This window comes from Scyliorhinus canicula, chromosome 10 (genome assembly GCF_902713615.1).
Source record: "Scyliorhinus canicula chromosome 10, sScyCan1.1, whole genome shotgun sequence".
Taxonomy (NCBI): Eukaryota; Metazoa; Chordata; class Chondrichthyes; order Carcharhiniformes; family Scyliorhinidae; genus Scyliorhinus; species Scyliorhinus canicula.
In genome coordinates, this window is record NC_052155.1 from 132,551,548 (window position 1) to 132,573,421 (window position 21,874).

A 21,874-nucleotide genomic window follows, 5' to 3' on the forward strand; every position below is an offset into this window, starting at 1 on the left:
AGGTGACATTACATCTGGTCCACGTTTGTGGAGATTAGTGCTAATTGACACCCTGGCGAGTCCGTTAGGTTGCAGGCGCTGGGAGAATCCAGCTCAGACATATGTAAATGAACCAGTTTGGATCACACCCAGTGAGGGAGAGAGCCAGATCTCGCAAGATTCAACCGCCTCATTGTGTCACCAAGTTGGGTGTGATGAGGTTGGTAAATTGTGCCTGACGTTCCTAGCTTCCTCTCACTCAATACATTGTGCTGCCTTTCATCGGGCTGTCGGTTGCTTCATCTTAGTTGCAACAGACCTTTGGCACCCAGCACATTATTGGAGGGGCAAAGGGTTTGTATCCTCACTGCCCAGTAACCCTGACCATGTGATTGATGCGAATTTGAAAAAAGGCACAGAAATGGACATCCAAAGCACCCTCCTGTTTCGGGCAGTACGTCTTTTTTAATATTCAAATCACAGAATAGCAACCTGAATGTAATTTGAACAGTACAGAACATATGCTGCAAATACACTGATCAATTCTTTGGCCAATAGTGCCAAAGAGGCTAAGCAAAGGCATGTTTGAAATTATTCCTGTGGAAACCAAAGGTGTGATCCTCAGAACCTCATTAAAATAATCTGATCCACCGCCATTCTGCAAAATTGATTCAACCCTATTAGCAACTTTCAGGAAGTCAACAGGGATGAAAAATGTTAAAATAATTCTAATCCTATTTTAAGAAAAAGCTATTAAAATATCAGTCCATCAACAAAGAAATTTAATGAAAAAGACAGATTTATTACCAATGATAAATAGGTACTGAAACATAACAAGCAATTTGGCAACTAAAATTGATGCAGGCCTAACCCTAACATAATGGAAATATTAATGAGAAATTGTTAATTATCTATTGTATTAACTTCAGATGCAGAGATCAACCAGTTGGGCTCTATATATGTATCTTATCTACAAGGGGAAAAAAAAAGTGCAAAACCAAATTTTCAAACAAACTAATTTAATTATAATTTTAAGCTAACTTCGAAGCATTAATGCTTCTTTTTAAAAAAAATATTTTTATTCTCCTCCTTGTTCACATTTTCTCCCGAATTTACACCCACCAACAACAAACAATAATCAACAACAAATATGTCAAACCCCATAACAATAACAATGACCCCATCCTCCCACCAACCCCCATACATCACCCCACACGTTAACATAAACAAATGACAAAAAGGAATCAGGGATTACCCATAGTCATCTTTGATATACACAGCCCCCCTCCCCAACCCTCCCACCCATTCCTCCCAACTAATGTTCGATGTTATCCAATTCTTGAAAGTGCATAATAAATAATGCCCATGACTTGTAGAACAACTGTGAGCTTCCCCTCAGTTCGAACTTAACCTTCTCAAGAGTCAAGTATTCCAACAGGTCTCCCCCGCCACGCTAGGGCACGGGGAGGGGGGGGGGGGGGGAGGCTGCTCTCCATCCCAGCAGGATCTGCCTTCGGGCGATCAATGAGGTGAAGGCTATGATATCTGCCTGGCTGGTCTGACACCCCGAATATGGCCTCCCGGTGACCCGGGTCTAGTTTCACGTGCACCACCATGGGATGAGACAGGGATGTGCTATGTCCCCAGTGCTGTTTTCACTTGCAATTGAGGAGTTGGCCATCGCATTAAGAAGTTCGGGAGCATGGAAAGGAATAGGGGGGGGGGAGATGGAGCATAGGGTGTCCTTATATGCCGACGACTTACTGCTGTATGTGTCGGACAGAGTGCGTCGACAGGAGGATTATTGGAGCTACTGCGGGTATTTGGGTCTTTCTCGGGGTACAACCTGAACCTGGACAAGAGTGAGTATTTTGTGGTGTCTCGGCCGGTGGTGGGGGCAGGGGTGGGGGGGCTGCCATTCTGTGGGGCAGCTTTGGATAATGGAGTCCAAGTCAGTTTCTTGTTTTAATGATGACATTTAGTATCAGACTGATAAGGGCAGCATGGTGGTTAAGAACAAAACTTGGACAGAGCAGATTTTGTATTCATTGAAACTGAAGACGATGTTCCAAACATAGCCCATAACCTTTGTGTGGTAATTATTTGCTGGATTTAGCTCATAGAGATGCACAATATTGGATGTTGTTTGGGAAGGACAAATATTGACGAGAATACATCCTTTGCCCGTCTTTGAAATAGTGCCATGGGAGGGGGAAGATGGGGCCTCGGGTTTAACATCTCATCCGAAAGGTACCTTGAACAATGCAGGACTCCCTCAGTCTAGATTGCTGGGCTCAAATCCAGGAATGGGACTGACCTTACAAGCTTCTGACTCAAGAGATGAGAGCACGACAACTGAGACATGGCCACCAAATCTGACAGTTGGCCCCAACAGTTTGGTTTCCCTGTGATAATTCACAATAATTTTCCCATTACATTTTCAATCATCTTTATTATATATTGTCATACTGCAGCCTTTTTAAGAACTTTCTCATCTGTTTGCCCACAACCCCTGATAATTTACCTCATGAACCTTATATTTTTATATCTGTACTCCCAGACACTAACTCTATTCATCAGCTTTCTTTCATGCATACTTCTCTTCCAGGGAATCACTAGTTCATGATTTTTAACTTGTTGAGGTAATTGCGAGGATATCCCAAAACCCAGAAGGGTAACTTGGAACACCAGTGCTTAGTGGTGTATATATTTAATTTTGTATATTGTGAGAAAAATATATAAACTGGGTGGAACAGTCCAGTCGTGTGAACAATTAATGAAGAATATTTATTAACTTAAAATTACAAAAAACACACTACAAGAAGGACTATAATACAATACAACAGATCTGTTCAGTGACAGTTACACAAACAGGGGGCGCGATTCTCCCACCCCCCCAAAATGGCGTGTCGCGTTTTGCGAAATGCTGCTCGGAGAATCACCGGTTGCCGTTTTTCACGGCGACCGGCGATTCTCCGGCCCGGATGGGCCGAGCGGCCTAACAATCCCGACCTGTTCATGCCGGCGGCAACCACTGCTGCCGGCGTTAACAACACGCGACAGGTAAGTGTGGGGAGAGAAGAACGAGCACCAGGGGGTGCTCAGGAGGGGTCTAGCCTGCGATTGGTGCCCACCGATCGTCGGGCCGGCGTCTCTGAAGGACGCACTCTTTTCCCTCCGCCGACCCGCAAGATCAAGTCTCCATGTCTTGTGGGGCAGCGGAGGGGAAGATGGCAACCGCGCATGCATGGGTGACGTCATTTATGTGCCGCCGGCCGTGTCATTCAGGCGGCGCCGCTTTGACGCAAGCATCAAGAAGCGTGAGATTGACGCGCCACCACTCCTAGCCCCCTGGGAGTGGGAGAATAGGGGGCGAGGAGCGGCCTCCGACGCCGGAGTGAAACACTCCGGTTTTCACTCCGGCGTCGGCACTTTGTCTCCCTTTGGGAGAATCGCGCCCCATATTCTCGAACACCGACTTAAATAATTATGCAACCAGGTGTTCTGCGCCGTATTTTGTGGTGGTGCTGGCCTGATGGTGCACAGTTTGCTGTTGTATCCGACTGCCATATTGAAAAGGGCCCAACATTACTGACCTACTATTTAAGAAATAATATGAATCTCCTAAATTAAGATGAATCTCTTGGAGAATTGAGGCTGGAAGTTGGACCTCGTGAGAAAGCAGATCTCCAGGAATATTCTGAGGCTGGAAGATCGACCGGTTCCAGGGCACCTAATCTGGAAGATCAACCTATAGATGCTCCCCCATCCGCTGCTGTGATATTCTGGGATGCAGGGTTACCAGTGTGCACCAAATGAGGGGCTGGTTTAGCACAGGGCTAAATCGCTGGCTTTTAAAGCAGACCAAGGCAGGCCAGCAGCACCGTTCAATTCCCGTACCAGCCTCTCCGAACAGGCACCGGAATAGAACATAGAACATAGAAAAATACAGCACAGAACAGGCCCTTCGGTGGCGACTAGGGGCTTTTCACAGTAACTTCATTTGAAGCCTACTTGTGACAATAAGCGATTTTCATTTCATTTCAAGGAACATCCAGCAGGAAATTCACACTGATGTAAAAATGATTTTTAGGAATCCTGCCAAATTCTTACCCCTGCCCGCCATTGAAGCCTCTGGCAGGGGCCTGGGATTCTGCCCATAGTAAAACATAACAGTAACTTTTGTGGAATGCCAGGTTTTCAAGGGGAAAAAAAATAGCCAAAATGGATTTTTCTTTCAGAAAGCATTATAGATACTTGGAATTTGCTTTGTGCAACATTCTGGCCAGAATTCTCTGGCATTCGCTAGTAGCACAATTCTTTGATTCTGCCAGCAGGGCATCACTGTCCGTGTGTATCTGGGTGGCATGGGGTGGCTTCAATGAGAATTCCCACCAACAGGGGTGGGAGCATAAAATCCCATTGACAGTGAACGGCCATCGCCTCCCACTGCTGGAAAACCGGAGGCTCGGAGGCTGGGGGATCTCATCCAATAGCTTTTCTACATATGAGAAATATTGCATATATAATATGGAATTTCCACTGAGTTGGGCGGTAAGTTGCCTGAAGTCAGCCAAACCTGTGCCAAACATTCTGAAAGTTCAAACTTAAATGTGTAACTAGAGTTTCTTAATCTTTCATTGTGAACACGGGCTTTGCACAAATGCACAAGAGATCTCGGCATCCAGGTACATAAATCCCTGAAAGTTGCCACCCAGGTTAATAGTGCTGTTAAGAAGGCATATGGTGTGCTAGCCTTTATCAGTAGGGGGATTGAGTTTCGGAGCCACAAGATCATGCTGCAGCTGTACATAACTCTGGTGCGGCCGCTCCTGGAGTACTGCGTGCAGTTCTGGTCACCACATTATAGGAAAAACGTGGAAGCTTTGGAAAGGGTTCAGAGGAGATTTACTAGGATGTTGCCTGGTATGGAGGGAAGGTCTTACGAGGAAAGGCTCAGGGACTTGAGGTTGCTTTTGTTAGAGAGGAGAAGGCTGAGAGGTGACTTAATAGAGACATATAAGATAGTCAGAGGGTTAGATACGGTGGAGAGTGAGAGTCTTTTTCCTCGGTTGGTGATGACCAACACGAGGGGACATAGCTTTAAATTGAGGGGTGGTAGATATAGGACAGATGTCAGAGGCAGTTTCGTTACTCAGAGAGTAGTAGGGGTGTGGAACGCCCTGCCTGCAACAGTAGTAGACTCGCCAACTTTAAGGGCATTTAAGTGGTTACTGGATGAAAATGGAATAGTGTAGGTCAGATAGGCTTCAGATGGTTTCACAGGTCAGCGCAACATCGAGGGCCGAAGGGCCCGTACTGCGCTGTAATGTTCTATGTTCTAATGTTCTATGACTGGCCATGCCCCTAAAAATGAACAAAATCACTATTGCATCTTCCTGCGAATTGTGCTCGGTTGCAAGAATTTGAGGAAACTCTTAAAATGAAGTTGGTTCTTTGGAATGCAAGAACATTAATCAGTATATTTTTACAAGTTGAGTGTGTATACTTTTTTTAAAATTTACTAAGAACTTAACAGTTGCACACCTCTATAACTTACAATTGGTTCTGTAGCGTGTATAAAATTGTTTTCCGTTGTTTCAAATAGGGTTACTCATAAGACACTGATTACAAATGCTTATACTTTTTGATAATTCTATTTCCAGCTATACTAATCAAACGGCACAAAATTCCCACTCTTCAGTATGTTAAGGAATATCTATTAAGCAACAATTTCAATACATTCCAAAATAATGCACAGTTCTGGCCGGTTTTACATTTGGGTGATTTGAGGAAAAATGAAACAACCCTCTGAACAAACCATTTTGGACACAATTTCTACTCAGACCACTAACTGAACTCAAATGGAAGCTTTACCCCATAACATAATTCAACTGTTAACTGTATTCAATACCAATTATCACCAGTAAAAATAATCTGGAGGAATAATAATGATTTCATAATATGAGGTTCACAGAGAAACAATGAATAGTTGAGTGTTCCTAATGTGATGAATTTTTATATGATACATTTTTTGCAGTGATGTTTTTAGAAAGATGGCTTTAAGATGCATACAGCCAGTACATCTGCTGAAGCTGTGAGTAAGGTGCTAAAAAAGTGAGGTTAATCCTTGATTTTGCAAGGGGAGTTTTGATCAATTTGAGAAGTATTTACTTATTTACATACAGCTAGCTAATAGAATATTGTTTTGATTTGGAGGTCCCTGGGGTGTAGATGACTTATGGTTTGGGCACAGATGATGTAATTAAGGGAAGGAGCCTGATCTTTACAGTTTGGCAGGATTTAAGGCTGAAAAGTGTTTTTCAGTTTGCTACTGAAAGATTTTCTCCAAGGTTTCTACACAGAGAAAAGCAAGTAAACCCGATTGTTAACTTTATTTATAAGTGGTATTTGAACTAAATCGGTTTGCTTAATTGGAATATTTAGTGGCAGATTTAGGAAATGTGTTAACGTTCCTTCTTTGATGAAAGAATTGTTAACTATAAAGCTATTTCTTCATTGTTAATGTGGTTAATTCTGTGATTAAATTGAAGATTGTTTTAAAATAAAAGATATCTATTGTTCAGTGTTATCATTCTTGTGGTGCAGTCACTTATCCTCAGTTTTACAAATTGCAAATAGTTGGGTTCTCATCTGGGATCCTAACACTAATTTATTCGACTTCCAAACATTACAATTGGTAAAATTATCAACTTAATGCTGATGTAATCCACAGAGAGCTAAATGTAAACAATTCAATTATGTTCTTAGGTTAACCAGTCTTTCTGAGCAGAAATAGATGCTGCATGTAATTCAGCTGTAAGTGATGAGTTTAATATGTTGAACAACAGTACATGGCCTGAACATAGTCTCTAGATATACATCAAACAAAACGTCCTGACAAATGTCACTTCAGACTACTAAGTCCTGAACATGAAAGTGCACTTAATACTATGTTCAGTTGGTGCAGGGGCATTTGATTTATTAGCATTGATTGTTGGTTTAAAGTGCAAATCCATTTTTTGCAGTTTATTTGGCTTCATGGAATATTAGTTGCAGAACATATCTGCAGACATTTACTGCTTTTCATGGAACTGACTGGCTCACTTTGAACTTCACATCATCATAAACTTTTAGTTCATAGCAATGGTGATTTGTGCAGTAATTCTTCTTAATTTATGGACAAGAATCTCAATATATGACTCGTAATTGTCCACTGAAATGGCTTGGTAAGGCACCTGGACTCGATGTCACTTTCTCAATGAGCAGTTACGAATGGACAATAAATGTTGACTTTGCCAAGATGTTCACATCCAAGAATTAGGAAATTTGTGTGCACCACACAGGTTTTTTTCAGAACCGTGGCCGGGATTCTCCCCTACCCGGCGGGGAGGGGGAGACGTTTTGTTAGATGTATATCTAAAGACTATGTTCAGGCCATGTACTGTTCTTCAACATATTAAACTCATCACTTACAGCTGAATTACATGCAGCATCTATTTCTACTCAGAAAGACTGGTTAACCTAAGTGGCATGAACCACTCCGGCGTCGGGCCGCCCCAAAGGTGCAGAATTCTCCGCACCTTTAGGGGCCAAGCCCTCACACTGAGGGCTAGGCCCGTGCCAGAGTGGTTCCCACTCCGCCGGCTGGCGTGAACGGCCTTTGGCGCCAGGCCAGCCGGGGCCAAAAGGACTTCACTGGCCGGGCGTAAGTCTGCGCATGCGCCGGAGCTTCAGCGGCTGCTGACGTCATACCGGCGCATGCGCAGGGGAGGGGGGTCTCTTCTGCCTCTGCAACGGTGAAGACCATGGTGAAGACGGAAGAAAAAAAAGAGTGACCCCATGGTACAGGCCCGCCGGCCAATCGGTGGGCCCTGATTGCGGGCCAGGCCACCGTGGGGGCACCCCCCGTGGTCAAATCGCCCCACGCCCCCCCTATGACCCCGGAGCCCACCTGTGCTGCCAGTCCCGCTGGTCAGGTAGGTGGTTTAATCCACGCCGGCGGGAGAGGCCTGTCAGCGGCGGGACTTTGGCCCATCACAGGCCGGAGAATCGCCGCAGGGGGCCCGCCGACTGGTGCGGGGGGCCCGCCGACCGTCGCGGCGCGATTCCCGCCCCCGCCGAATCTCGGGGGGCAGAGAATTCGGGACACGGCAGGGGCGGGATTGACGCCGGGCCCATACCCCCCGGGGGGGTCGGAGAATCCTGCCCCTTGTCCTTGAAGTCAGTGACCTTTAACAGTTTTTGTACGGTAAGATTGAAGAGATTTGTAGAGATGAATTTTACTTCATTGGAGTTTTAAGGGTGATTAAATCCTGATATCTTAAACACTCAACTGTAATGTCTTTGAATTTACAATTTCTAAGCATGCCTATATTTTCTTACCATGCCATATATGCAGTGCGCAAAGGGGTGGATTGCAATACCATCTACGTTTTCCTTCTTTCAATGTTGGATTTCAGTCATGGGTTTTTATGTGAGACACATGACACACTTAGTCTCTGCAAATTGCAATTCAGTTCACACTGAATTGTTCCAACTATCAGGATGTAGAATTCAGATTATGCTTTCAACATTAGGCCGAGAGTTAATGGCATTTGAAGAAATGAATAACAAAGCTGTCCCACCATATACATACGTAACACTGAATGCTTTTTCATCACCTACCTTTGTAATTTATCTTGAAGCCAATGGATCCAATGCTTTCATCTGTTTGCAGGTGTAACCACATCTGACTGCTTTTGCTTACAATCAGGTCTGGGACAAAGCTACCCGTCAACCTGCAGCCAATAACAAAAAGAAAGCAAAGCATCTGTTTAACTGTCTGTCAACTTACACATGGTCAATTTCCAAAGTGCCCATTTTTTCAAAATAAGGATTCGTTGAACCTAAAACACCATGGCATTACAATATTTTAGCTCTTAACCCCATCTGTACCTAATTACAATGAAGGAGCTAGTGAAGCATACATTCATGAAAAGTCAACTATGTAATTTCTGTAACATCCCAGTACAGCAGAATACTGTCAGGTTGTGACTCTGTTAATATCCAAATTATCAAGGCATTGAGACAAGGTTACAACAATAATAATGAAGATCAAGCTGTTTATCTATATCAAGTAAACCTCAAAATGTGACACGTTTTTAATATTGTTTTCCCACTGCTGCCTCTTATCCCTCCTCTCTTGAAAGTTTGCAATGCAATTTGTACCCACTTTCTAGAATCTCGTTTAATCAGTCAATCTTTATTTGTTAACTTGGGAAATTCTTGGATGTATTTGACCATGGTGGTGTTTGGTGGTGGGCTTGGAATGGTAATTGCAGCCAATTCACATACATCTACATATGCATTTGGTTTGACAATGATAGGTAGGGTTTTTAGGCTCCCCCCACTGGCAGGATCTTCCGGTCCTAAAGTCCAACCCCTGTGACGGACTCCCCAGCAGCAGGGCAGGCGAGCCATTCCATAGCCCGTAGACTTTGGCCGGACCAGCCAAAGGCTTATCACATACGTGGCGGAGGGCCAGAAAATCCAGGGTAATGCATTTAAGCCATACGGTTCTAAAACGTGGTCCTGCATTTGTAAGTGTGTAACGGAAGACATCAGCCATCAGCTATTAGATCAGCAATCACTTTCCTTTCTTTACTGTGTTGTTGCTCTACTCCCTCTGGATAAGAAGCATCCAAGAGTAACATGAAAACAAGGGTCGGTAGAAATATAATCAAAAATGCTGAAAATACTCAACCAGGCTGGCAGCATATGGAGAGAGAGAAATGAAATGAAATGAAAAATGAAAATCGCTTATTGTCACGAGTAGGCTTCAATGAAGTTACTGTGAAAAGCCCCTAGTCGCCACATTCCGGCGCCTGTTCGAGGAGGCTGATACGGGAATTGAACCGTGCTGCTGGCCTGCTTGGTCTGCTTTAAAAGCCAGCGATTTAGCCCAGTGAGCTAAACCAGCCCCTGTGAGCTAAACCAGCCCCTGAGTGAAATGAGTTATGTTGATGACCTTTCATTATAACTGGGAAAAGTTTGAGATGCAATTGATTTTAAATTCATCAGATTAGGGAAGTGTGGGAGAAAAGAACAAAAATAATGGCCTGTGATCGGGCAGAAATCGCAAGACATTAAATGTCAAAAGAGTTGCCTGTGCAGATACAAAAGGTACAAAGGGAGCAGTAATTGGACAAATAAAGCCCCAAAAGATATGCCCAGAGAAGGTGTGAATGGCAGAATAATGGACAGCCGCCATCCAAAAGTAAAAATAAAAACAAAAAAATTCAGACCAAAACATGCAATGAGAAAGGAAACGGGGCAAAGATTATGGTATGAAATTATTGAACTCAATACAGATTCCAGAAGGCTGCAAAGTATCTAGTCGAAAGAGGTGATCCTGTTCCTATAAACATACAAAATAGGAGAAGTAGGCAATTTGGCCCCTGCTCCGACATTTGATAAGGTCAAGGCTGATCTGTTTCTGTTTCAAGTCTCACATTCCCATCTACCGCCAATAATCTTTGATTCGCTTGCCTAACAAGAATCTATCTACCTCCGCTTTAAAAGTATTTAATTACCCTACCTCCACGGCCTTCTGAGTTCCAAGGTAGCATAAACCTCGAGAGAAAAATAATTCTCATCTCTGTCCTAAAAGGATGACCCCTCTTTTTATAACAGTGCCCTCTAAGCTTTGGACTCACCCACAAAATTAGTGGTTAGCACAGTTGCTTCGCAGCTCCAGGGTCCCAGGTTCGATTCCTGGCATGCGTCACTGACTGTGCAGAGTCTGCACGTTCTCCCAGTGTTTGCGTGGGTTTCCTCCGGGTGCTCTGGTTTCCTCGCACAGTCCAAAGATGTGCCGGTTAGGTGGATTGGCTATGCTAAATTGCCCTTAGTGTCCAAAAAAGGATAGGTGGGGTTACAGGAGGAGGTGTGGGGATAGGGTTGAGGTGTGGGCTTATGTTGGGTTCTCTTTCCATGGGCTGGTGCAGACTCGATGGGCCAAATGGCCTCCTTCTGAACTGTAAATTCTGTGATTCTATGATATGAACTATCCTTTCCACGTCCACCTTATCAAGACCATTCAGGATCTTAAAGACGACAATCAGTACACCGTATTTGAGAGGATGTCTCACCAATGCCCTGAAAGACTGAAGCATAATATTCTTACTTTTATTATAGAATCATAGAATGCCTAACGTGCAGAAGGATGCCTTCAGCCATCAAGTCTGCAGCGAACCTTCAAAAGATCACCCTAACAAGGCCCAATCCCCTGCCCTAATCCTGCAACCCTGTCCCAAGGGGCAATTTAGCATGGCCAATCCACCTAACCTGTACATTTTTGGACTGGGGAGGAAACTGGAACACCTGGAGGAAACCCACGCAGACACGGGGAGAATGTACAATCTCTGCACAGACAGTAACCGGAGGTCGGAATCAAATCCATGTCCATGGCGCTGTGACACAACAGTGCTAACCACTGTGCCACCATGCTACCATATGTTTAATTCCTCTTGTAATGAAGGATAGCATTCCATTATTGAATTCAATAATTTCAGACCATAATCTCTGGTCCCATTTTATTTCCTTTCTTTGCATTTTTCATTCTGCATCATGTTTTTCCCTTATTTTTTGCTTTTGGATAGTAGTTATTCTGTCATTCACACTTTGTTCAGGCACATATTGAGTTGTTTACATGTCCCATTCTTACTCCCTTTGACTCAGCAAGTCCTTTGGCATTTAATGTCTTCCACGTCTTCCAGGGGTGGCATGGTAACACAATGGTTAGCACTGTCACTTCACAGCTCCAGGGTCCTGGGTTTGATTCCCGGCTTGGGTCACTGTCTGAGCAGAGTCTGCATGTTCTCTCCATGTCTGCGTGGTATCCTCCGGGTGCTCCGGTTTCCTCCCACAGTCCAAAGATGTGCAGGTAAGGTGGATTGGCTATGCTAAAAAGTGTCCAAAAGGTTAGATGGGTTACAGGGATGTGCTATGCGCTTGGGTAGGGCGCGCTTTCCAAGTGCTGGTGCGGACTCGATGTGCCGAATGGCCTCTTTCTGCACTGTAAATTCTATGATTCCTATCATAGGGGCAGCACGGTAGCATGGTGGTTAGCATAAATGCTTCACAGCTCCAGGGTCCCAGGTTCGATTCCCGGCTGGGTCACTGTCTGTGTGGAGTCTGCACACCCTCCCCGTGTGTGCGAACATCAGACCATTGAGAATTCAACCAGAGGCTAGAGACCCTGGAGAATAATCCCAGGGGTTATAGCTTTCTATCATCAACCCTCCTCCTCACTCTGCTCTCTGTGTTCCTTTCCCTGTTGCACTGCAGTTCATGAAACACTGCAACTGCAGACCCCATGAGTGATCGCAAACTTTAGGCTGACGGACCTTCAAATGCCACTGAACTTGATGGAAAATTCTGGTTATTTTGGACTCCAACAACTTTTCAGAACTCCAACACGAGAGCACACAGTACTTTCATGAACCCTGTGACAGGAAAAGAAAATCAACAGCACCTCTCCAGAATGTCCCTTTAGCAGAGCTAGTGGCAGAAGGGAGGAGGCGAGATAGTGTGCAGCTGTACACATGTACAGTTGGAAATGTTTAAGGGAGAGTTACCAACAGAACCTCAGAGGTCCAAATTGTCAGTCTGAGAATCAAATCAGCGCAAGATACTGAGTGGCATCAGGATCTGTCCTCTCTGCATGCTTAACATGCATGCCTGGTCCACAATAGCCCACTTACACGCAAGTTACGTTGTGCGGGCTGTGCCACATATAGTAGTAAGCTGATCAACTTCCATTTACTGGACTCTGGGCTGCTCTATCACCAGCACCAGCTCAGTCTTGTGGTATTAAGGTTTCTCAGAAACACGATGTAGCCAGAGATGACAAGTTCAGAAAATAATTGGATATGTTGAATCCTTTTCTCAGATAGCCAGTGGAAAATAAGAGATGCACAACCCACGCTTGACTGGGGAGAAGGAAACACAATCTGAATGCCTTTTCCTCCAAACTTTCATCTCAATTGGATACTGTCACTTTCTTCTGCTGTGTAGATGTTGTGTCATTTTGAAGATTTGCGGTGGAAGGGTTTTTTCCGTTTGTTCTTGTTAGTCCCGGTTTATTCCCATATTTTCCCTTTCTTTGATTTTTACTGTTACATTTTTGATCCATGATTGTTTAATGGACCTGTGACTATCAGGCAAAACAACCTGAACCATTAATTCAAATAGGAAGATCCAGAAGGCTGTGATGTTTTAGAAGATAGAACAGAGAAAAAATACAGTACAGAACAGGCCCTTCGGCCCACGACGTTGTGCCAAACTTAGTCCAAGATCAGAACAAATTAATTTACACCCCATCATTCTACCGTAATCTATCTACCTATCCAATAGCCGCTTGAAGGTCCCTAATGTTTCTGACTCAACTACTTCCACAGGCAGTGCATTCCATGTCCTCACTACTCTCTGGGTAAAGAACCTACCTCTGACATCCCCCTATATCTTCCACCACTCACCTTAAATTTATGTCCCCTTGTCATGGTTTGTTCCACCCGGGGAAAAAGTCTCTGACTGTCTACTCTATCTATTCCCCTGATCATCTTATAAACCTCTATCAAGTCACCCCTCATTCTTCTCCGTTCTAATGAGAAAAGGTCGAGCACCCTCAACCTTTCCTCGTAAGACCTCCTCTCCATTCCAGGCAACATCCTGGTAAATCTCCTTTGCACCTTTTCCAAAGCTTCCACATCCTTCCTAAAATGAGGTGACCAGAACTGCACACAGTACTCCAAATGTGGCCTTACCAAGGTTTTGTACAGCTGCATCATCACTTAACGGCTCTTAAATTCAATCCCTCTGCTAATGAATGCTCGCACGCCGTAGGCCTTCTTCACAGCACTATCCACTTGAGTGGCAACATTCAAAGATCTATGAACACAGACCCCAAGATCTCTCTGCTCCTCCACATTGCCAAGAACCCTATCGTTAACCCTGTATTCTGCATTCATATTTGTTCTTCCAAAATGGACAACCTCACACTTTTCAGGGTTAAACTCCATCTGCCACTTCTCAGCCCAGCTCTGCATCCTATCTATGTCTCTTTGCATCCGACAACAGCCCTCCTCACTATCCACAACTCCACCAATCTTTGTATCATCTGAAAATTTACTGACCCACCCTTCAACCCCCTCATCCAAGTCATTAATGAAAATCACAAACAGCAGAGGACCCAGAACTGATCCCTGCAGTACACCACTGGTAACTGGGCTCCAGGCTGAATATTTGCCATCCACCACCACTCTCTGACTTCTATCGGTTAGCCAGTTTGTTATCCAACTGGCCAAATTTCCCACTATCCCATGCGTCCTTACTTTCTGCATAAGCCCACCCTGCTGGGTCACTGTCTGTGCAGAGTCTGCACGGTCTCCCTGTGTCTGCTTCGGTTTCCTCCAGGTGCTCCGGTTTTCTCCCACAGTCCAAAGACGTGCAGGTTAGGTAGATTGGCCACACTAAATTGCCCTTAGTGTCCAAAAAGGTTAGGAGGGGTTATTGGGTTACAGGGATAGGGTGGAGGTGAGGGCTTAAGTGGGTCGGTGCAGACTCGATGGGCCGAGTGGCCTCTTTCTGCTCTGTATGTTCTATGTCTACGTTAAATGCCTTACTAAAATCCATGTACACCACATCCACTGCTTTACCTTCATCCACGTGCTTGGACACCTTCTCAAAGAATTCAATAAGACTTGTGAGGCAAGACCTACCCCTCACAAATCCGTGCTAACTATCCCTAATCAAGCAGTGTCTTTCCAGATGCTCAGAAATCCTATCCCTCAGTACCCTTTCCATTAGTTTGCCGACCACCGAAATAAGAATAACTGGCCTGTAATTCCCAGGTTATCCCTGTTCCCTTTTTTGAACAGGGGCACGACATTCGCCACTCTCCAATCCCCTGGTACCACCCCTGTTGACTGCGAGGACGAGAAGATCATTGCCAACGGCTCTGCAATTTCATCTCTTGCTTCCCATAGAATCCTTGGATATATCCCGTCAGGCCCAGGGGACTTGTCTATCCTCAAGTTTTTCAAAATGCCCAACACACCTTCCTTCCTAACAAGTATCTCCTCGAGCTTACCAGTATGTTTCACACGGTCTTCTCCAACAATATGGCCCCTCTCATTCGTAAATACCTTCACTTTTTGGACTGACCAATGATGGCCAAATTGATTGATGTGGCTGGGTAGCCAATGAATGGGCCCAAAAGGCTGTGCTCTGCCCAGTAACAGATCTGATTGGATCTGATTCCACTTGGAATGTTTCTCAAAGCCACAGGATTCCATTTTAGTTTCATTTTTGATTCTGCAGTCTGGGTGAGGATTCAAACTATTCCTCTTGCAAAAGATCCAGCTAAACTCTCTCAATACAGCTACTGTGAGGACTCAATGGGTGGGATTCTTTAGCTGCGCCCATATGGAAACTGGAAATTCCCGCTCGAGGTCAATGGTCCCCGTCCCATCTGTGGTGATCTTGCGACAGGCACGGCTGAAGAAACTAGCCATCTCGCTCCAGTAAGTGTGGGTGCCGTTCACTTGGAACTGGGAAAGGTTGAGGTCAAACCACTATAGAAGGCAAAGGTTGATATGAGATGGAGTGTCTCAAGGAATAATAATAATAATATCTTATTGTCACAAGTAGGCTTCAATTAAGTTACTGTTCGACACCTGTTCGGGGAGGCCGGTACAGGAATTGAACCCACGCTGCTGGCCTTGTTCTGCATTACAAGCCAGCTGTTTAGTCCACTGTCCAGAGAGCGTCCTGGAAATAAACCACAAACTAGAAGCAAAATCTGATATGAAACCAAGGGTCATCTCCAGGAAATGCTGTGAGTAATACATTTCTAACCTACAACGAAGATCGTCACAGTCTGTAAACTAGAGGTTTAACCAGCGTGCCTTGTGCCTGGTGCAAGGACCCATCATCTGAAGTAAAGACTTTATTCTCATTCATTTACATTTCTTTTTCCCTTCCCCCCCCATGTGTTTGTATATATTATATATACATATATATATATATATATTGTACTTATTAATATTTAACCAACAGAACCTGCTGCCTATTTCACCATTAATTTTGTTATAAATAAACAGTAATTACGTTTCAACTTACAAATCTGGTGACAGTAAATGTTGGGCAGCCAAGGGCCAAAGGTTTTTGGAATTTTATTAAGTGTTATTGATTAATTCACTTGTGTTGTGACTCCACGGCATGTGGGGCTGGAATTGATTGCACACTTGCCCAGGGTAGCGAAAGAGGGCTATTTTAAATTTCACAGATCATACAGAATGTCAGTCTTTTGCAGTGCTCAGTAATAACCAGTGCCAGAAATCTGGCTTTTTCTAGAGTGTGTAGGTGATCCACTCCTCCAATTCACTGTCCAGGCAGCAAAGTTTAAAATAACCTTTGTCAGTTTGTTCACACTCAATCTTGTATTTTGCTAATGCATGGAAGCACCCTGCTAATTAATGTATTTCTACTGATTTCCCTTGATAGCAGTATTTTTTCTTTCAATCAGTTTTTCTAATCACGTTCCAGTCTGTGTGAATATACATGCCTAACAAAGCAAACAAATGGATACAAACTTTTGGAATCGTTTCCTCAACAATTCCAGGGTGTCTGGCAGTGGAGTAGGAAATCTTACATCCAGTCTTTCAGAGAAGTGTTTCGTTTGGGGTTAGTTTCAATTTCCCAAGCAGTTTCATGCCTTTGTTTCTCATTGTGTTTTCAGTCAATTGTTCTCGCTATTTCACTGACAACTAGATTTTTTCTTCAAGTCCAAAAGCTTTTTGGTTTTCAAAACACATGTTTATGGTTATGTGTGGCCCCTTTAACGGGTGATACTTTGCAGACCAAGTGACAGGCCCTGAGCCCATTTGGACAGAGGACGTGAACTATCAGGTATTTGGGCACGGATCTGGCAGTTGGTATTTGGTCAGAGTTAGGCTCGGAGTCATGTGAACAAGGCTCATGTAGAAGTTGTATTGCTCCAAGTACGTAGTTCTCCTCAGTTAAATAAAGCACTGTTGTGATTAAGCATTGCCTCATCGCTTGCCTCAGTAATACAACATTGGTGACGAGATTAAATCAATCCAGTCGAAGGAAACTCATTGAAAATTGGAAGGGAGGGTGGGGGAAAATGGCCGCTCAGGGACCTGAAAAGGTACAAAATCATCAGCAATCAAATAATTATCCAACCATTTGGGAAAATTGAACCATTTGATCCAGAGGTTGAAAGTTGGGGCCAGTATGTGAAAAGGTGACAATGCTTTTTTGCTACCAATGAAATCATGGCAGAAGACGAACAGAAAGTAGTTTGCTGCCCATAAACATATAATCTTATGACAAGCGTAACATCTCTGGAGGCTCCGAACTCCAAGTGCTTTGATCAATTGGTGCAACTAGTGAGGGACCATTACAATCCCCGACTCTCCATCATTATGCAGTGCTACAAATTTTATACAGCTATTAGAGGTCCTGGAGAAACAGTAACCACTTTTGTAGTCAGACTTCCAAAAATGTTGCAGCATTGTGAATTTGGTACTTCTCTCAGTGACATGCTGCATGACTGATTGATCTGTGGGATCAACAACTTAAATATTCAAAAATGTTCCTGGCAGAATATCCTTGGACAAAGCTATTGGTTGGGTTGGCTCAAGCCACTGAAAGCGCCGGGAAGATTGCTTTATAATTACAAAACGTGCAGAGCAAGGTGAACCAGTTATGGCGGGAAGAAGCCACCACTCATCGTTCCCAAGGCGAGCGAGCAGCGGAATCATAAATGAAGAAAAGTGGCCGGCAGTCACAAGGTTTAGAGATTTGTTACCATTGTGGGAGAGCATTCCAAAGACAGGTGCAAGTCTAAGGATTCAGCTGTTTCAGATGTTATAGGAAGGTTGTCGATAAACCAGATGCAGAGTCAAACAGTCTACAATAAGTTCCCAAATTCGATGGCAACTCCAGTGAACAAGTTCGAGGAAGACCCTGAAGAAAAATCTGAAGTATACACGCTTAACCTGGTGAGATTAAGTAAAACAACCCCCCTAATGAGATTGTCCTTGTCGTTAACGGCCATCCACTTAAAATGGAGTTTGATACAGGGTAGCTACGACAGTACTGAGTGAACAAATATTTAGGCATCTGCTGGGGGGAGTCGGACTTCTGGTGGAAGCAGGTAGGTGGAAGTTGGGTGGCTCCTGCTTGAGACTCTGATTTTTGGAGTTTAATGCCCAGTTCCAGGTGCAGTTTTTGGATAAGCTGGTGCAGGAAGACATAACGAAGCAGGGCAATGTCGAAGACCCAGAAAAAATCCGCTGGGAAGAAGGGGGTGAGTGAAAGTTTGTCGCGAGTGAACGGTTCAGCCCGGCAACAGGAAAAATGGCGGAGGCTGGGTCGCTGGGTGGGGCCGTGCCCTTCACTGTAAAGACTCTGACTGAGGTGGTGGCTGGGGAGTTTGAGAGGCAGTATTCCAAGCACATGGAGGTGATGTGTAAGGAGATGATGGCTGCGATGAAAGAGTTGGTGGAGGAGGCAGTGTTAAAGACATCGGCCAAGGTACAGGAGCAAGGAGATAAGTTGAAGGTAATTGAGGAAGCTCTGTTGCAACATAGTGACCAGTTCACCTCGATGGGTGAGGAGCTGTGGAGGGTGGTGGAGGCCAACAAAGGACTCAGAGCCAAGGTGGAGGACCTGGAGAACAGGTCGAGGTGGCAGAATGTAAGAATTGTGGGCTTGCCTGTGGGGGTGGAGGGCCCCAGGCTGACTGAGTACTTTCCGAAGATGTTGGCGGAGTTGTTGGTGGAGGAGGGGGCGGAGGAACCCTGCCGGTATGAATTGGGCAGGGTTCATTGGTCGCTCATGCCCAAGCCGAAGACAAATGAGCCGCCAAGGGCGGTCAAAATTTGTTTCCAGAAATTCCATGTTCAGGAGAAGGTCCCGAGTTGGGCGAAACAAAGGTGTGAGATGCAGTGGGAAGGAGCTGTTATTCGAATATACCTAGACTTAACTGCAAAGCTGGCGAGAAGGTGGGAGGCCTTCGGTCGAGTGAAGGTGGCATTCTACAGTAATGGTGTGACATTTGGCGTGGTCTACCCGACGAAGCAGAGGGTGACCTAAAATTTGAGAGCCTTCTACTTTGAGATGGTGGAGGTGGTGGAGGCATTCGTGAAAGGTAAAGGACTGGGGTTAAAATGTGAGGGGCTGAGGTTTGTTTCTGGGCAGAGGGAACGGGGTTGAAATGCTGTATACAGCCTTATTTCTTGTCTCAGGGTGTTCATTTGTTCTGTATGTAATGGAGTTGATGGGGAAGGGTAGTGTACCCTCTGCTATCGGATACAGTGGGTTGGACAATATCCAACTTTGGGGTTATGGCGGTTTTCTGGGTTGCAGTTTTTTGCATTGGTTTTTATTTGTTTGTCCTCATTTTCAAGGGCTGGGTCATGGGATTGGGAGAAGGTGTGGGGGGGGGGGGGGGGGGGCTGAGCAGGGGCTCCCACACTAACAAGCAAGGATTGGATAGTGAACTGGCATGTGGTGTGGAAGGTGCCGCAGTCATTGGAAACTAGTCGAACAGGGTTTGATGGGACTGGGACGTGTGAAATGAAAAATGAAATGAAATGAAAATCGCTTATTGTCACGAGTAGGCTTCAATGAAGTTACTGTGAAAAGCCCCTAGTCGCCACATTCCGGCGCCTGTCCGGGGAGGCTGGTACGGGAATCGAACCGTGCTGCTGGCCTGCTTGGTCTGCTTTAAAAGCCAGCGATTTAGCTTGGTGAGCTAAATGGGGGGGGGGATGGGATCAATACTGGGAGAGGTGTTTTCAAGAGGAAGTGAATGGGGGAATTCTGGAAGAGAGAGACAGGGGGAGGGAGGCGTTCAACAGCAACAAAACAACGGGGTGGGTTAGGCCCAGTGGGCAGGACCCAGGATGTCGACGATGGCGGATAGGAGGGGCTGGGTGGTGAGAGACCCCCAGTCAGAATAGTAATGTGGAACGTGAAGGGGTTGGGGGGACCAGTGAAAAAGGTGAGGGTGTTTGCACACCCCCTAAAGGCCGACGTGGTGATGCTGCAGAAGACCCACCTGAGGATGGAGGATCAAGTGAGGCTCAAAAAGGGCTGGGTGAGTCAGTATTCCATTTGGGCTTGGATAGCAGGGCTTGTGGGGGGTAGCAGTATTGGCGGGCAAGAAGATGAGGTTTCAGATGGAGAAAGTGGTGGCGGACCAGGGAGTAGGCATATGATTATCATGGGGGCGTTAGACGAGAGGTTGGTGGCGCTGGCGAAGCTATGTTGCCCCAAGTTGGACAACGCAGGATTTGTGAAAAGGGTACTGGGTGCCATCCCGGATTTGGACACCCATGAGTTAATAGTGGGGGGTGGTTGGGGAATTGAAATATGGTGCAAGAGTCGAAAGTGGACAGGTTTCAGCTGCGCTGGCTGGCTCAGTCCGGGGGGTGGGAGGGGCGAAGGTGCTAGCTGCGCTAAAGAGAGAGATGGGAGGAGTGGATCCGCGGAGTTCCTGCACCTGAGGGAGGGGGATTATTCATTTTTCTCCCCGAGTGTCCTCGAGAATAGACTTCTTAATGGTGGGGAAGGTGGTTTTGGCCAGGGTCAAAGGGTTGGAGTATACAGAGATATTGATTTCAGACCATGGGTAGATGTGGTCTTGGAGAACGGGGTGGCCCAGAGACCGGGATGGAGAATGCATGTGGGGTTGTTACGGAACCAGAGGTTTTGCGATAAGATTTGAAAGGCGATCGAGGAATATGTGAGATTTAATTGCATGGGGGAAGTTTCACAGTCGGTGGTCTGGCAGTAGTGTGGGGGGGGGGGGGGGGGGGTGATCTAATTTAAGGCTATGGTGGACAAGGAGGAAAGAGAGGAGCACTAAATATTGATAGAGGAGATGCTGGAGGTGGATAGGAGGAACCCGGGGGACCCGGGTCTGGCCCTTTTGGCCAGGAAGAAGGAGCTTCAGGCAAAGTTTGACCGGTTGTCCACAGGGAAAGTGGTGCACCAGTTGAGAAGGGTGAGGGGGGGAGTCGATGAACATGGGGAAAAGGCAGGGCATCTGTTGGCTAGCCAGCTCTGGATAGAGGTGGCGGCGAGGGAGATAGTCCAGTGCAGATCAGATGGGGAAACTAGTTGTGGCCCCGGAGCAGATCAACAAAGTTTTTGAGGAGTTCTATGAGAAGTTGTACAGGTCGGAGCCACCGGGAAAGGAGCAAGAGTTGAGGGAGTTCCTGAGTAGCTGAGGTTGGGGGAGGAGGACAGGGCAGGACTGGAGGGGCCCGTGGGGGGGCAGGAAGTAAAGGGGGCAATTAGGAGGATGCAGTCAGGGAAGGCGGTGGGACAGTATAGATTCCCAATGGAATATTATAAGGAGTTTAAGGACAAGCTGGCGCCGCTGATGGTGGGGCAGTTTGAGGAGGCGATGGGGGGGGGGTCTTGCCACAGACGTTGGACAGGCTTTGATTTCCCTGTTTTAAAGCAGGATAAGGACCCGGCAGAGTGTGGGTCATGTAGGCCCATATCCCTACTGAATGTTGATGCCAGGATATTGGCAAAGGTGCTGGCGGCAAGGTTGTTGGGGTGTCTCCCGAAGGTGATAGGAGAGGATCAGACGGCGTTTATGAATGCAAGGCAGCTGTGAGAAGATTCTCAAATGTCATCATGTCGCCAGCAGAGGGAAAGGAGATGGAGGTGGTGGTGGCACTGGATGCAGAGGCGGCATTTGATCAGGTAAAGTGGGGCTATTTCATGGCGGTCTGAGAAAGATTTGGAATCGGGCCGAGGTACGGCTGCTGTATAGGAAGCCAGTGGCAAGTGTTTGCACTAATTA

At 45.7% G+C, this 21,874-nt stretch overlaps 1 protein-coding gene across 1 annotated transcript in view; it reads right to left on the reverse strand.

Annotated features, from left to right (window-relative positions):
- Positions 1 to 21,874, reverse strand: part of csmd3b (CUB and Sushi multiple domains 3b) — a 2,394,280-nt gene that overhangs the window by 671,808 nt on the left and 1,700,598 nt on the right. Inside the window, exon 17 of the mRNA XM_038809755.1 lies at positions 8,647 to 8,759. Within this exon, the coding sequence (XP_038665683.1) occupies positions 8,647 to 8,759 (113 nt within the window). The remainder of the gene's footprint in view (positions 1 to 8,646; positions 8,760 to 21,874) is intronic.